Source organism: Oncorhynchus mykiss, unplaced genomic scaffold (assembly GCF_013265735.2).
Source record: "Oncorhynchus mykiss isolate Arlee unplaced genomic scaffold, USDA_OmykA_1.1 un_scaffold_130, whole genome shotgun sequence".
Taxonomy (NCBI): Eukaryota; Metazoa; Chordata; class Actinopteri; order Salmoniformes; family Salmonidae; genus Oncorhynchus; species Oncorhynchus mykiss.
In genome coordinates this window covers 542,343-560,000 of record NW_023493663.1, presented here as the reverse complement: position 1 = coordinate 560,000, position 17,658 = coordinate 542,343, and the positions used below count along the sequence as shown (strand labels likewise).

At 42.3% G+C, this 17,658-nt stretch overlaps 1 protein-coding gene across 1 annotated transcript in view; it reads right to left on the bottom strand.

Annotated features, from left to right (window-relative positions):
• The window catches only part of LOC110518409 (unconventional myosin-XV-like), a 100,241-nt gene extending 82,829 nt beyond the window's left edge, over positions 1-17,412 (bottom strand). The window contains exons 1-6 of the mRNA XM_036972238.1: positions 17,315-17,412; positions 17,159-17,222; positions 9,065-9,174; positions 6,432-6,506; positions 4,397-4,487; positions 437-540 (exon numbers count right to left, since the gene is read on the bottom strand). Coding sequence (XP_036828133.1) covers positions 437-540; positions 4,397-4,487; positions 6,432-6,506; positions 9,065-9,174; positions 17,159-17,222; positions 17,315-17,397 — 527 coding nt within the window. The 5' untranslated portion in view covers positions 17,398-17,412. The remainder of the gene's footprint in view (positions 1-436; positions 541-4,396; positions 4,488-6,431; positions 6,507-9,064; positions 9,175-17,158; positions 17,223-17,314) is intronic.
• Positions 17,413-17,658: the final 246 nt, after the last annotated feature.

Genomic DNA, 17,658 nt, shown 5'->3' with positions numbered 1-17,658 from the left:
ATACCAGATCATACTCACTCCTCCAGATAGATCTATATATACCAGATCATACTCACTCCTCCAGATAGATCTATATATACCAGATCATACTCACTCCTCCAGATAGATCTATATATACCAGATCATACTCACTCCTCCAGATAGATCTATATATACCAGATCATACTCACTCCTCCAGATAGATCTATATATACCAGATCATACTCACTCCTCCAGATAGATCTATAGATACCAGATCATACTCACTCCTCCAGATAGATCTATATATACCAGATCATACTCACTCCTCCAGATAGATCTATATATACCAGATCATACTCACTCCTCCAGATAGATCTATATATACCAGATCATACTCACTCCTCCAGATAGATCTATATATACCAGATCATACTCACTCCTCCAGATAGATCTATATATACCAGATCATACTCACTCCTCCAGATAGATCTCCACGTATTTGCCGAAGCGACTGGAGTTGTCGTTGCGAACTGTTTTGGCATTTCCAAAGGATTCTAGAAGAGGAGCTGCCTCAAGAATCTGGCAACGCATTCAGAGATAAAACATCAGAATGAAAATATCATCATGTAGAACAAGTCCAGTGTAGCTAGCTACTCTACAGAACACAGCAGGTAGACATGTAGACAGCTAGCTACTCTACAGAACACAGCAGGTAGAACGTGTAGACAGCTAGCTACTCTACAGAACACATCAGGTAGAACATGTAGACAGCTAGCTACTCTACAGAACACAACAGGTAGAACATGTAAACAGCTAGCTACTCTACAGAATACAGCAGGTAGAACATGTAGACAGCTAGCTACTCTTCAGGACACAGCAGGTAGAACATGCAGACAGTGTAGCTAGCTACTCTACAGAATACAGCAGGTAGAACATGCAGACAGCTAGCTACTCTTCAGAACACAGCAGGTAGAACATGCAGACAGTGTGGCTAGCTACTCTTCAGAACACAGCAGGTAGAACATGCAGACAGTGTGGCTAGCTACTCTTCAGAACACAGCAGGTAGAACATGCAGACAGTGTGGCTAGCTACTCTACAGAACACAGCAGGTAGAACATGCAGACAGCTAGCTACTCTACAGAACACAGCAGGTAGAACATGCAGACAGCTAGCTACTCTTCAGAACACAGCAGGTAGAACATGCAGACAGTGTGGCTAGCTACTCTTCAGAACACAGCAGGTAGAACATGCAGACAGTGTGGCTAGCTACTCTTCAGAACACAGCAGGTAGAACATGCAGACAGTGTGGCTAGCTACTCTTCAGAACACAGCAGGTAGAACATGCAGACAGTGTAGCTAGCTACTCTACAGAACACCACAGGTAGAACATGCAGACAGTGTAGCTAGCTACTCTACAGAACACAGCAGGTAGAACATGCAGACAGCTAGCTACTCTACAGAACACAGCAGGTAGAACATGTAGACAGTGGAGCTAGCTACTCTACAGAACACAGCAGGTAGAACATGCAGACAGCTAGCTACTCTACAGAACACAGCAGGTAGAACATGTAGACAGTGGAGCTAGCTACTCTACAGAACACAGCAGGTAGAACATGCAGACAGCTAGCTACCCTACAGAACACAGCAGGTAGAACATGTAGACAGTGGAGCTAGCTACTCTACAGAACACAGCAGGTAGAACATGCAGACAGTGGAGCTAGCTATTCTTCAGAACACAGCAGGTAGAACATGCAGACAGCTAGCTACTCTTCAGAACACAACAGGTAGAACATGCAGACAGTGGAGCTAGCTACTCTACAGAACACAGCAGGTAGAACATGCAGACAGTGTAGCTGGCTACTCTTCAGAACACAGCAGGTAGAACATGCAGACAGTGTAGCTAGCTACTCTACAGCACACAGCAGGTAGAACATGCAGACAGTGGAGCTAGCTACTCTTCAGAACACAGCAGGTAGAACATGTAGACAGCTAGCTACTCTACAGAACACAGCAGGTAAAACATGTAGACAGTGTAGCTAGCTACTCTACAGAACACAGCAGGTAGAACATGTAGACAGCTAGCTACTCTACAGAACACAGCAGGTAGAACATGTAGACAGCTAGCTACTCTTCAGAACACAGCAGGTAGAACATGTAGACAGCTAGCTACTCTTCAGAACACAACAGGTAGAACATGTAGACAGCTAGCTACTCTTCAGAACACAGCAGGTAGAACATGCAGACAGTGGAGCTAGCTACTCTTCAGAACACAGCAGGTAGAACATGTAGACAGCTAGCTACTCTACAGAACACAGCAGGTAAAACATGTAGACAGTGTAGCTAGCTACTCTACAGAACACAGCAGGTAGAACATGTAGACAGCTAGCTACTCTACAGAACACAGCAGGTAGAACATGTAGACAGCTAGCTACTCTTCAGAACACAGCAGGTAGAACATGTAGACAGCTAGCTACTCTTCAGAACACAACAGGTAGAACATGTAGACAGCTAGCTACTCTACAGAACACAGCAGGTAGAACATGTAGACAGTGTAGCTAGCTACTCTACAGAACACAGCAGGCAGAAAATGCAGATAGCTAGCTACTCTACAGAACACAGCAGGTAGAAAATGCAGATAGCTAGCTACTCTACATAATAGCAGTTAGAACATGTAGACAGTGTAGCTAGCTACTCTTCAGAACACAGCAGGTAGAACATGTAGACAGCTAGCTACTCTACAGAACACAGCAGGTAGAACATGTAGACAGCTAGCTACTCTTCAGAACACAGCAGGTAGAACATGTAGACAGCTAGCTACTCTTCAGAACACAACAGGTAGAACATGTAGACAGCTAGCTACTCTACAGAACACAGCAGGTAGAACATGTAGACAGTGTTGCTAGCTACTCTACAGAACACAGCAGGTAGAAAATGCAGATAGCTAGCTACTCTACATAATAGCAGTTAGAACATGTAGACAGTGTAGCTAGCTACTCTTCAGAACACAGCAGGTAGAACATGTAGACAGCTAGCTACTCTACAGAACACAGCAGGTAGAACATGTAGACAGCTAGCTACTCTTCAGAACACAGCAGGTAGAACATGTAGACAGCTAGCTACTCTTCAGAACACAACAGGTAGAACATGTAGACAGCTAGCTACTCTACAGAACACAGCAGGTAGAACATGTAGACAGTGTTGCTAGCTACTCTACAGAACACAGCAGGTAGAAAATGCAGATAGCTAGCTACTCTACAGAATAGCAGTTAGAACATGTAGACAGTGTAGCTAGCTACTCTACAGAACACAGATAGTGGAGACACAGTCAGAACAGTCACAACAGTATAGCAGAGACACAGTCAGAACAGTCACAAAAGCACAGCGCAGAGACAGTCACAACAGTAAACAGAGACACAGTCTGAACAGTCACAACAGCACAGCGCAGAGACAATCAGAACAGCCACAACAGTAAACAGAGACACAGTCAGAACAGTCACAACAGTACAGCAGAGACACAGTCACAACAGAGACACAGTCACAATGGTAATAGAATGGAATGATAGTATGGTAATAGAATGGAATGATAGTATGGTAATAGAATGGAATGATAGTATGGTAATAGAATGGAATGATAGTATGGTAATAAAATGGAATGATAGTATGGTAATAGAATGGAATGATAGTATGGTAATAGAATGGAATGATAGTATGGTAATAGAATGGAATATGATAGTATGGTAATAGAATGGAATATGATAGTATGGTAATAGAATACAATATGATAGTATGGTAATATAACGGAATGATAGTATGGTAATAGAATGGAATGATAGTATGGTAATAGAATGGAATGATAGTATGGTAATAGAATGGAATATGATAGTATGGTAATAGAATGGAATGATAGTATGGTAAAATAATGGAATGATAGTATGGTAATATAATGGAATGATAGTATGGTAATAGAATGGAATGATAGTATGGTAATAGAATGGAATGATAGTATGGTAAAATAATGGAATGATAGTATGGTAATATAATGGAATGATAGTATGGTAATATAATGGAATGATAGTATGGTAATAGAATGGAATGATAGTATGGTAATATAATGGAATGATAGTATGGTAATAGAATGGAATAATAGTATGGTAATAGAATGGAATGATAGTATGGTAATAGAATGGAATGATAGTATGGTAATACAATGGAATGATAGTATGGTAATAGAATGGAATGATAGTATGGTAATAGAATGGAATATGATAGTATGGTAATTTGGACACAAACCAAGCTTTACTGAACACTGACAGACAGAGAGGCATGCAGAAACCAGCTACCTTAATCTGAGCAGCACAGAGACACAGGGAGTCAGACACAGGAAGACAAGGTTAGGATACAGAAGTGTGTGTGAGAGTGTGTGTGAGTGTTTACCTGTTGTGTAATGTTGTGTTTGTGGTGTATTGCTGCTAGGTAACGCAGCAGCAGTTTAGTAGCCTCAGTCTTCCCTGATCCACTCTCCCCACTGAAACACACACAGAACTTAATGTCAATATAAACACTAAAACACCACCAACACACAGGTCACTAGTGGATCTGAAGTTAGTGCTAAGTACAAACAAGACGCATGCTTTTTTTCAGTGAAGAAGTTGGTCAAGGTTGGTTTCTTTTACAGAAACAAAGCATGTCTGATTTTTGTTAATAGGAAGGAAATTGTCCAGGACACTTTTATGTCTATTTTAGATTCTGGGGATATTATCTATATGCACGCAGCACTATACTTAAACCCCTAGATGCTGTTTTCCACTGTGCCCTTAGGTTTATTACCGGTGATGGTTCTAGAACTCACCATTGGGCCCTGAGGTTTATTGCCGGTGATGGTTCTAGAACTCACCATTGGGCCCTGAGGTTTATTACTGGTGATGGTTCTAGAACTCACCATTGTTCCCTTAGGTTTATTACTGGTGATGGTTCTAGAACTCACCATTGTTCCCTGAGGTTTATTACTGGTGATGGTTCTAGAACTCACCATTGTTCCCTTAGATTTATTACCGGTGATGGTTCTAGAACTCACCATTGTTCCCTTAGGTTTATTACTGGTGATGGTTCTAGAACTCACCATTGTTCCCTTAGGTTTATTACTGGTGATGGTTCTAGAACTCACCATTGTTCCCTTAGGTTTATTACTGGTGATGGTTCTAGAACTCACCATTGTTCCCTTAGGTTTATTACTGGTGATGGTTCTAGAACTCACCATTGTTCCCTTAGATTTATTACCGGTGATGGCTCTAGAACTCACCATTGTTCCCTGAGGTTTATTATTGGTGATGGTTCTAGAACTCACCATTGTTCCCTTAGATTTATTACCGGTGATGGCTCTAGAACTCACCATTGTTCCTTTAGGTTTATTACTGGTGATGGTTCTAGAACTCACCATTGTTCCCTGAGGTTTATTACTGGTGATGGTTCTAGAACTCACCATTGTGTTTTGTATTAAAAAGTGGGTTGGGCCTCTTTGCATGTAAGGAAAGAGCAGCATTCTCTTGTGTTTATTTACAAATCATTCAGGCAGAAACTTCCTATGTATCTATCATCATTAATTCAATTTAGACTTCCAAATGACCAACCCTGGTCTCAATAACACTGGAGGCCCCTTCGGTCTCCACAGAGTTGGGTAAAGCTGATTTTAGTGTTTTGGGGCCCTTTATGGGGAACAGGTTACAGAGCTGAGATGTTCTGGTCCTCCTGGGTCGTTCAGATAAACCTGTCTGTTTCATTTGATTTGGTATGTGTTGGATGTGTTTCTGCAGGGCTCATCTGGAAAAGATACCCTGGTCTCAGAATGACTTCCCTGTCAAAATGAAGGTCAAAAAACAACAAGCCTTTCCTTACCTCCCCTGCCAACAGCTTACCACTAAACACCATCATTATGATCCAGTCCAGAGTGGACCTGTGTGCTCGGTGTAGGGTGACGGTAACGGGGAGGTTTTCAGTTAACCAGAGACGGAGAGCTGAAACTTAACGCTGGAATGTGCTCACTGGGCCAACTTCACACTCCCTCTGAGACATGATATGATACCGGCACAGACATGGCTGGTCTTTCCTTACAGATGTCTCCGTCAGACAACAGCTAGAGTGTCCCAAACAGGGGGGGGGGGGGGGGGGGGGTCCGTCAGAACACAGCTAGAGAGTCCCAAACAGGGGGGGGGTCCGTCAGACAACAGCTAGAGTGTCCCAAACAGGGGGGGGGGGGGGTCCGTCAGAACACAGCTAGAGTGTCCCAAACAGGGGGGGTCCGTCAGAACACAGCTAGAGAGTCCCAGATGGGGGGGGGGGGGGGTCCGTCAGACAACAGCTAGAGAGTCCCAGACAGGGGGGTTCCTTTCCTCCCATCTGGGTCCCCAGGACCAAGTTTAGGAAACGCTGGGCTAGAGCGTATCAGGAGGAAGTAGCTGTGTTGTGTAGTCACCTGATTATAATAACCTGATTCTGTTTGGCATCCATCATTTTGGTGTAGGAGACGTTTGCTATGGCAAACAGGTGTCTGAGGAGGACCACAGAATGGACACAAAGATAAAACAGTAGCATGAATAACACATCATTTAGCACACAATACACCAATAATACACACTATACACCAATAACACACAATACACCAATAATACACACAGTACACCAATAACACACAATACACCAATAATACACACTATACACCAATAACACACAATACACCAATAATACACACTATACACCAATAACACACAATACACCAATAATACACACTATACACCAATAATACACACAATACACCAATAACACACAATACACCAATAATACACACTATACACCAATAACAAACAATACACCAATAATACACACAGTACACCAATAACACCAATAACACACACAATACACCAATAACACACACAATACACCAATAATACACCAATAATACACACAATACACCAATAATACACACTATACACCAATAACGCACAATACACCAATAATACACACAATACACCAATAATACACACAGTACACCAATAACACCAATAACACACACAATACACCAATAACACACACAATACACCAATAATACACCAATAATGCACCAATAATACACACAATACACCAATAATACACACTATACACCAATAACGCACAATTCACCAATAACACACACAATACACCAATAATACACACAATACACCAATAATACACACAGTACACCAATAACACCAATAACACACACAATACACCAATAACACACCAATACACCAATAATACACACAATACACCAATAATACACACTATACACCAATAACGCACAATACACCAATAATACACACAATACACCAATAACACCAATAACACACACAATACACCAATAACACACACAATACACCAATAATACACACAATACACCAATAACACACACAATACACCAATAATACACCAATATTACACACAATACACCAATAAAAAACACAATACACCAATAACAAACACAATACACAAATAATACACACAATACACCAATAATACACACAATACACCAATAATACACACAGTACACCAATAACACCAATAACACACACAATACACCAATAACACACACAATACACCGATAATACACCAATAAAACACACAATACACAAATAACACACACAATACACCAATAACACACCAATAATACACCAATAATACACAATACACCAATAACACACACAATACACCAATAATACACCAATAACACACACAATACACCAATAACACATCAATAATACACAAAATACACCAATAATACACCAATAATACACCAATAATACACAATAACACAACAATAACACACAATACACACAATACACCAATAACACACACAATACACCAATAACACACACAACACACCAATAACACACACAATACACCAATAACACACACAATACACCAATAACACACACAATACACCAATAACACACCAATAACACACAATACACCAATAACACATCAATAACACACAATACACACAATACACCAATAACACACACAATACACCAATAACACACCAATAATACACCAATAACACACACAATACACCAATAGTACACCAATAATACACCAATAACACACAATACACCACTAATAGACCAATAACACACCAATAATACAACAATAATTCACCAATACACCAATAACACACACAATACACCAATAATTCACCAATACACCAACAATGCACCAATAATACACCAATACACCACTAACACACCAATAACACACACAATACACCAATAACACACAATACACCAATAAAACACCAATAACACGCACAATACACCAATAATACACACATTACACCAATAATACACCAATAATACACAAAATACACCAATAATACACCAATAATACACAATAACACACCAATAATACACACAATACATCAATAATACACCAATAACACACAATAACACACCAATAATACACCAATAATACACACAATACACCAATACTACACCAATAATGCACCAATAACACACAATAACACACCAATAATACACCAATTATACACACAATACACCAATAACACACAAACATCCCCAATAACACACACAATACACCAATAACACACAATACACCAATAATACACACAATACAACAATAACACACACAATACACCAATAATACACCAAAAACACACCATTACACCAATAATACGCCAATACTTTTTCAATAACACAATACACCAATATCATACCAATAATACACCAATAACACACCAATAACAGACACAATACACCAATAACACACAATACACCAATAATACACACAATACAACAATAACACACACAATACACCAATAATACACCAAAAGCACACCATTACACCAATAATACGCCAATACTTTTTCAATAACACAATACACCAATAACACACCACTAATACACACAATACACCAACAACACACACACACGCTACATTGCATTAACACATACACACATAGACACAAAACACACACACACACACACACACACACACACACATACACTTCTAACAAACAGACACGCTTCACAACAACACAGGAACAGGAAGTGTTCTTACGGAGGGTTCTCTCCCAGAGCGGTTCCCTTGTGCTTCAGCACCATGTCAGTTCCGTACATGTTGAACATCCTATAGGGGTTCACCGAGACCAGGATACTACCTATATATGTCTAGAGACAGAGAGATACATGTTGACCAGGATACTACCTATATATGTCTAGAGGGTTCACCGAGACCAGGATACTACCTATATATGTCTAGAGGGTTCACTGAGACCAGGATACTACCTATATATGTCTAGAGGGTTCACTGAGACCAGGATACTACCTATATATGTCTAGAGGGTTCACTGAGACCAGGATACTACCTATATATGTCTAGAGACAGAGAGATACATGTTGACCAGGATACTACCTATATATGTCTAGAGGGTTCACTGAGACCAGGATACTACCTATATATGTCTAGAGGGTTCACTGAGACCAGGAGACTACCTATATATGTCTAGAGGGTTCACTGAGACCAGGATACTACCTATATATGTCTAGAGACAGAGAGATACATGTTGACCAGGATACTACCTATATATGTCTAGAGGGTTCACTGAGACCAGGATACTACCTATATATGTCTAGAGGGTTCACTGAGACCAGGAGACTACCTATATATGTCTAGAGGGTTCACTGAGACCAGGATACTACCTATATATGTCTAGAGACAGAGAGATACATGTTGACCAGGATACTACCTATATATGTCTAGAGCAGGGGTGTCAAAGTCAAATGGACGGAGGGCCAAATAAAAAAATCAGCTACAAGACGAGGGCCGGACTGTTCGAATGTTCATTGAAAAAATTTTAAATGACGCATATAGTCTAGTGAACCTAATTGAACCTACTGAAAACCTAACAAATATATTACAATATGATCAGATAAATAAAGCAATATTTTCTTATGGCTCTGTCAGTAATCTTTAATTTTCAACAGACACAAAAGACAAATTTCCTTTATATAAATATCCCCATAACATGAACATTAAATGAAAGAAACCGGTATTCAAGGCACCATCAGTAGACTATATTTTCTATTTTAGCAAAAGTGGGCTAAATTTACTTCAAAGAAAAAACAATAATAGCAATTTTCTATCATCCACTCAACTGAAATATTTTTAAAATATAATTGGATTGAAATACAAAAAAATAAAGTGCAAAAATCTATTAATCAAAAACAACACTTTGTTTAAGGAGAAGTAACATGCAGTGAAAACAAATATTAAATTTTAACTTTTAAACTTGAACTGAGTAAAAACTCTAAATATGTGATTGCACAGTAATGTTCACTTGTTTGAGGTTGAGGGTGATACTTGGTGGTGTCCCATCTTTTCCACAAGTTCATCAATGTTCGGGGTAAGGCTCTGAGCTGAAGAAATCCTCAGAATTGAGTGGAGGTGTTCAGCAGTAAGTCGACTTCTGTGTGATGTTTTGTTCAGGTTCATCAAAGAAAACAGTTGTTCACACAGGTATGTGCTGCCAAACATAGACAACGTTTGAGCAGCCTGGATGCGCAGCTGGGGCATTGTGCCGGGGAGGAAACGGGCGAACTCCGCAGCACCCACTGCCGCATATTTTGCCCTCAGTGCATCATTGCATTGGAGGTCAATCAACTCCATTTGGAGGTTTGGTGGTGAGCTTTCCACGTCAACAGCAAATGGGTTACCGAGCAGTTCCAACCTGCTTTTTTGTGCTTCAAAGTCAGCAAATCGGCGTCGAAAGTCAGCGGCAAGCATACCTATTTTATCAGCCAACTGTGTGCTCGGGAACGCACTGGTAGAGAGCTTCTCTTTCATGGTCTGGCAGCTGGGAAAGTGGCTCAAATTTTCTTTCCGCATCTGCGTCTCCCACAGAGTCAGTTTGGTTTTAAATGCCTTCACTGTACTGTACATATCAGAGATGACACGATCCCGACCCTGCAGCTGCAAGTTTATTGCATTCAGATGACTCGTAATGTCACACAGAAAAGCCATTTCACACAGAAACATTTCGTCTCGGAGTTGTGTTGTGTCTTTCCCTTTGCTGTCCAAGAACAGACAAATCTCCTCACGAAGCTCGAAACATCTTTGAAGCACCTTTCCCTGGCTTAGCCATCGCACCTCTGTGTGATAAGGCAAATCACCATGCTCCGTTTCTAACTCCGTCAGAAATGCCTTGAACTGGCGGTGATTCAAACCTTTGGCTCTGATAAAGTTAACTGTGCGCGTGATGATGCTCATTACATGCTCCATTTTCAAGGCTTTACCGCACAACGCTTCCTGGTGTATGATACAATGATAAGCTGTCAGCTCACCTGTCGCGTTTTCCTCTTGCATCTTTTCCCGTATCTTCGCCACCAGTCCGCTCCTGTGTCCACACATCGCAGGTGCTCCGTCGGTTGTCAAACCCACGAGTTTTTCCCAAGGCAGCTCCATCTCATTTACACATCTTGACACCTCTTCATACAAATCATGCCCCGTAGTTGTGCCATGCATAGGACGTAAAGCCAAAAACTCCTCTGTCACGCTTAGGTTGGAGTCCACTCCGCGGATGAAAATTGACAACTGGGCAATGTCAGAAATGTCGGTGCTCTCATCCACAGCCAAGGAATATGCAATAAAATCTTTTCCCTTTTTCACAAGCTGCTCTTTTAGATTGATGGACAACTGGTCTACTCTCTCGGCAATGGTGTTTCTGCTCAGACTCACATTTAAAAAGAGTTGCCTTTTTTCTGGGCAAACTTCGTCACAAACTTTAATCATGCAGTTTTTGATGAAATCCCCCTCCGTAAATGGCCGGGCTGATTTAGCGATCTCTTCTGCCAAAATAAAACTGGCCTTGACAGTTGCGTCCGCGTGTGTGTCCGCGTGTTTCGTTTCATAATGTCGTCTCAGATTATACTCTTTCAGTACCGCCACACTTTCTCCACACAGAAGACACACAGGTTTTCCAGCTACCTTCGTGAACATATACTCCGACTCCCACCTTGTTTGAAACCCCCGGTTCTCAGTATCCACCTTCCGTTTTGCCATTTTTGATGGGTATCTGAAAGTTAATTTTACTGTGATGCTGACGACTGCTGTGCCAATAAATATTGAAATGAAGCAGCCTACTGCTCGGTGCGTCACCTTTGCATTGTGGGAAATGTAGTATTGCTGCGTGTAAAAGATCTGCGGGCTGCCGGCTTGCTGCGGGCCGGTTCTAATAATAAATCAAGATCATCCCAGGGGCCGTAAAAAACCTTCTTGCGGGCCGGATGTGGCCCGCGGGCCTTGACTCTGACATATGTGGTCTAGAGGGTTCACTGAGACCATGATACTACCTATATATGTCTAGAGTGTTCACTGAGACCAGGATACTACCTATATATGTCTAGAGGGTTCACTGAGACCAGGATACTACCTATATATGCCTAGAGACAGAGAGATACATGTTGACCAGGATACTACCTACCTATATATGCCTAGAGACAGAGAGATGCAGACATGTTGACCAGGATACTACCTATATATGTCTAGAGGGTTCACTGAGACCAGGATACTACCTATATATGTCTAGAGGGTTCACTGAGACCAGGAGACTACCTATATATGTCTAGAGGGTTCACTGAGACCAGGATACTACCTATATATGACTAGAGACAGAGAGATACATGTTGACCAGGATACTACCTATATATGTCTAGAGGGTTCACTGAGACCAGGATACTTCCTATATATGACTAGAGACAGAGAGATACATGTTGAACATCTTATAGGGGTTCACTGAGGCTAGAGAGAAGGCCAGCAACCCAGAGTCGCCTCTTCACTGTTGACGTTGAGACTAGTGTTTTGCGGGTACTATTTAATGAAGCTGCCAGCTGAGGACTTGTGAGGCGTCTGTTTCTCAAACTAGACACTAATGTACTTGTCCTCTTGCTCAGTTGTGCACCGGGGCATCCCACTCCTCTTTCTATTCTGGTCAGGGCCAGTTTGATCTGTTCTTTGAAGGGAGTAGTACACAGCGTTGTACGAGATCTTCAGTTTCTTGGCAATTTCTCGCATGGAATAGACTTAATTTCTCAGAACAAGAATAGATTGACGAGATTCAGAAGAAAGGTCTTTGTTTCTGGCCATTTTGAGCCTGTAATCAAATCCACAAATGCTGATGCTCCAGATACTCGATTAGTCTACAGAAGGCCAGTTTCATTGCTTCTTTAATCAGGACAACAGTTTTCAGCTGTGCTAACATAATCGCAAAAGGGTTTTCTAATGATCAACTAGCCTTTATAAAATGATAAACTTGGATTAGCTAACACAACGTGCCATTGGAACACAGGAGTGATGGTTACTGATAATGGGCCTCTGTACGCCTATGTAGATATTCCATTAAAACATCAGCTGTTTCCAGCTACAATAGTCATTTACAACATTAACAATGTCTACACTGTATTTCTGATCAATTTGATGTTATTTTAATGGACTAAAAATGTGCTTTTCTTTCTAAAACAGGGACATTTCTAAGTGACCCCAAATTTTTGAACAGTGGTGTATGTCTGAGACAGGGGAAAGATGTTACACACACAGTGGTGTAAAGTACTTAAGTAAAAACATCCCTACTGCCTCTGATCAAGAGAACATCCCTGGTCATCCCTACTGCCTCTGATCAAGAGAACATCCCTGGTCATCCCTACTGCCTCTGATCTGGAGGACTCATTAAACAGAGAACATCCCTGGTCATCCCTACTGCCTCTGGTCTGGAGGACTCACTAAACAGAGAACATCCCTGGTCATCCCTACTGCCTCTGATCAAGAGAACATCCCTGGTCATCCCCACTGCCTCTGATCAAGAGAACATCCCTGGTCATCCCTACTGCCTCTGATCAAGACAACATCCCTGGTCATCCCTACTGCCTCTGATCTGGAGGACTCACTAAACAGAGAACATCCCTGGTCATCCCTACTGCCTCTGATCAAGAGAACATCCCTGGTCATCCCTACTGCCTCTGATCAAGACAACATCCCTGGTCATCCCTACTGCCTCTGATCAAGACAACATCCCTGGTCATCCCTACTGCCTCTGATCAAGAGAACATCCCTACTGCCTCTGATCTGGAGGACTCACTAAACAGAGAACATCCCTGGTCATCCCTACTGCCTCTGATCAAGAGAACATCCCTGGTCATCCCTACTGCCTCTGATCTGGAGGACTCACTAAACAGAGAACATCCCTGGTCATCCCTACTGCCTCTAATCAAGAGAACATCCCTGTTCATCCCTACTGCCTCTGATCAAGAGAACATCCCTACTGCCTCTGATCAAGAGAACATCCCTGGTCATCCCTACTGCCTCTGATCAAGAGAACATCCCTGGTCATCCCTACTGCCTCTAATCAAGAGAACATCCCTGTTCATCCCTACTGCCTCTGATCAAGAGAACATCCCTACTGCCTCTGATCAAGAGAACATCCCTGGTCATCCCTACTGCCTCTGATCAAGAGAACATCCCTGGTCATCCCTACTGCCTCTGATCAAGAGAACATCCCTGGTCATCCCTACTGCCTCTGATCAAGAGAACATCCCTGGTCATCCCTACTGCCTCTGATCAAGAGAACATCCCTGGTCATCCCTACTGCCTCTGATCAAGAGAACATCCCTACTGCCTCTGATCAAGAGAACATCCCTGGTCATCCCTACTGTCTCTGATCTGGAGGACTCACTAAACAGAGAACATCCCTGATCATCCCTACTGCCTCTGATCAAGACAACATCCCTGGTCATCCCTACTGCCTCTGATCTGGAAGACTCACTAAACAGAGAACATCCCTGGTCATCCCTACTGTCTCTGATCTGGAGGACTCACTAAACAGAGAACATCCCTGGTCATCCCTACTGTCTCTGATCAAGACAACATCCCTGGTCATCCTTACTGCCTCTGATCAAGAGAACATCCCTGGTCATCCCTACTGCCTCTGATCAAGACAACATCCCTGGTCATCCCTACTGCCTCTGATCAAGACAACATCCCTGGTCATCCCTACTGTCTCTGATCAAGACAACATCCCTGGTCATCCCTACTGTCTCTGATCAAGACAACATCCCTGGTCATCCCTACTGCCTCTGATCTGGAGGACTCACTAAACAGAGAACATCCCTGGTCATCCCTACTGCCTCTGACCTGGCAGACTCACTAAACACACATGCTTGGTTTGTAAATGATGTCTGACTTTTGGAGTGTGCCCCTGGCTATCCGTAAATGATGTCTGACTGTTGGAGTGTGCCCCTGGCTATCTGTAAATGATGTCTGACTTTTGGAGTGTGCCCCTGGCTATCTGTAAATGATGTCTGACTTTTGGAGTGTGCCCCTGGCTATCTGTAAATGATGTCTGACTTTTGGAGTGTGCCCCTGGCTATCTGTAAATGATGTCTGACTTTTGGAGTGTGCCCCTGGCGATCTGTAAATGATGTCTGACTTTTGGAGTGTGCCCCTGGCTATCTGTAAATGATGCCTGACTTTTGGAGTGTGCCCCTGGCTATCTGTAAATGATGTCTGACTTTTGGAGTGTGCCCCTGGCTATCTGTAAATGATGTCTGACTTTTCGCCCCTGGCTATCTGTAAATGATGTCTGACTTTTGGAGTGTGCCCCTGGCTATCTGTAAATGATGTCTGACTTTTCGCCCCTGGCTATCTGTAAATGATGTCTGACTTTTGGAGTGTGCCCCTGGCTATCCGTAAATGATGTCTGACTTTTGGAGTGTGCCCCTGGCTATCTGTAAATGATGTCTGACTTTTCGCCCCTGGCTATCTGTAAATGATGTCTGACTTTTCGCCCCTGGCGATCTGTAAATGATGTCTGACTTTTCGCCCCTGGCTATCTGTAAATGATGTCTGACTTTTCGCCCCTGGCTATCTGTAAATGATGTCTGACTTTTCGCCCCTGGCTATCTGTAAATGATGTCTGACTTTTCGCCCCTGGCTATCTGTAAATGATGTCTGACTTTTCGCCCCTGGCTATCTGTAAATGATGTCTGACTTTTCGCCCCTGGCTATCTGTAAATGATGTCTGACTTTTCGCCCCTGGCTATCTGTAAATGATGTCTGACTTTTCGCCCCTGGCGATCCGTAAATGATGTCTGACTTTTCGCCCCTGGCGATCCGTAAATGATGTCTGACTTTTCGCCCCTGGCTATCTGTAAATGATGTCTGACTTTTCGCCCCTGGCTATCTGTAAATGATGCCTGACTTTTCGCCCCTGGCCATCTGTAAATGATGCCTGACTTTTCGCCCCTGGCTATCTGTAAATGATGCCTGACTTTTCGCCCCTGGCCATCTGTAAATGATGTCTGACTTTTCGCCCCTGGCCATCTGTAAATGATGCCTGACTTTTCGCCCCTGGCTATCTGTAAATGATGCCTGACTTTTCGCCCCTGGCTATCTGTAAATGATGTCTGACTTTTCGCCCCTGGCTATCTGTAAATGATGCCTGACTTTTCGCCCCTGGCCATCTGTAAATGATGCCTGACTTTTCGCCCCTGGCTATCTGTAAATTATGTCTGACTTTTCGCCCCTGGCTATCTGTAAATGATGTCTGACTTTTCGCCCCTGGCTATCTGTAAATGATGTCTGACTTTTCGCCCCTGGCTATCTGTAAATGATGCCTGACTTTTCGCCCCTGGCTATCTGTAAATGATGTCTGACTTTTCGCCCCTGGCTATCTGTAAATGATGCCTGACTTTTCGCCCCTGGCCATCTGTAAATAAATAAATAACAATATGCTGCCGTTTGCTTCATAAAAGGAATTTCAAATTATTTATACTTTTACTTTTGATACTTTAGTATATTTAAAACCAAATACTTTTAGACTTTTACTAAAGTAGTATTTTACTGGGTGACTTTCACTTTAATTTGAGTCATTTTCTATTAAGGTATCTATACTTTTACTCAAGTATGACAATTGGGAAATTTTTCCACCACTGTACAGACACACACACACACACACACACACACACACACCACACACACACACACACACACACACAACAGGATCCTAGCTATACGTCTGTACAGGGGATAGAGGGACATGTGTGAATGTTATTAGTTTATCAGGTAATGGGCGTACAGTGTCCAGTGAGTTGTTAGTAAACTCACATAGATGATCTCTCTCTCAAACCTCTTCTTCAGGTTGAGCAGCACAGATCCCTCAGACAGCTCCCTGGAACAACAGACACAGAAGCACACAGACCAGCTGAAATAGCAGCTTCCACATCCTTTAAATAAGGCTGTTGTGTTGTGTTGTGTTCTCACTCCAGCTGCGTCATGTCCTCTACTCCGTCTTCCTCTGGCTGCTCCCGGTACACCATGCTGGGCAGGCTGCGGATGGAGTACATCTACACACAGACACACCGTTGAGTTCATCTACCGACATTCACAAGACATCGCATCCAATACCACCACTTCCGGTATTACCTTATCGTACCAGTGTTACCTTATCGTACCAGTATTACCAGTATTACCTTATCGTACCAGTATTACCTTATCGTACCAGTATTACCAGTATTACCTTATTATACCAGTGTTACCTTATCGTACCAGTATTACCAGTATCACCTTATCGTGCCAGTATTACTGCTATTACCTTATTGTACCAG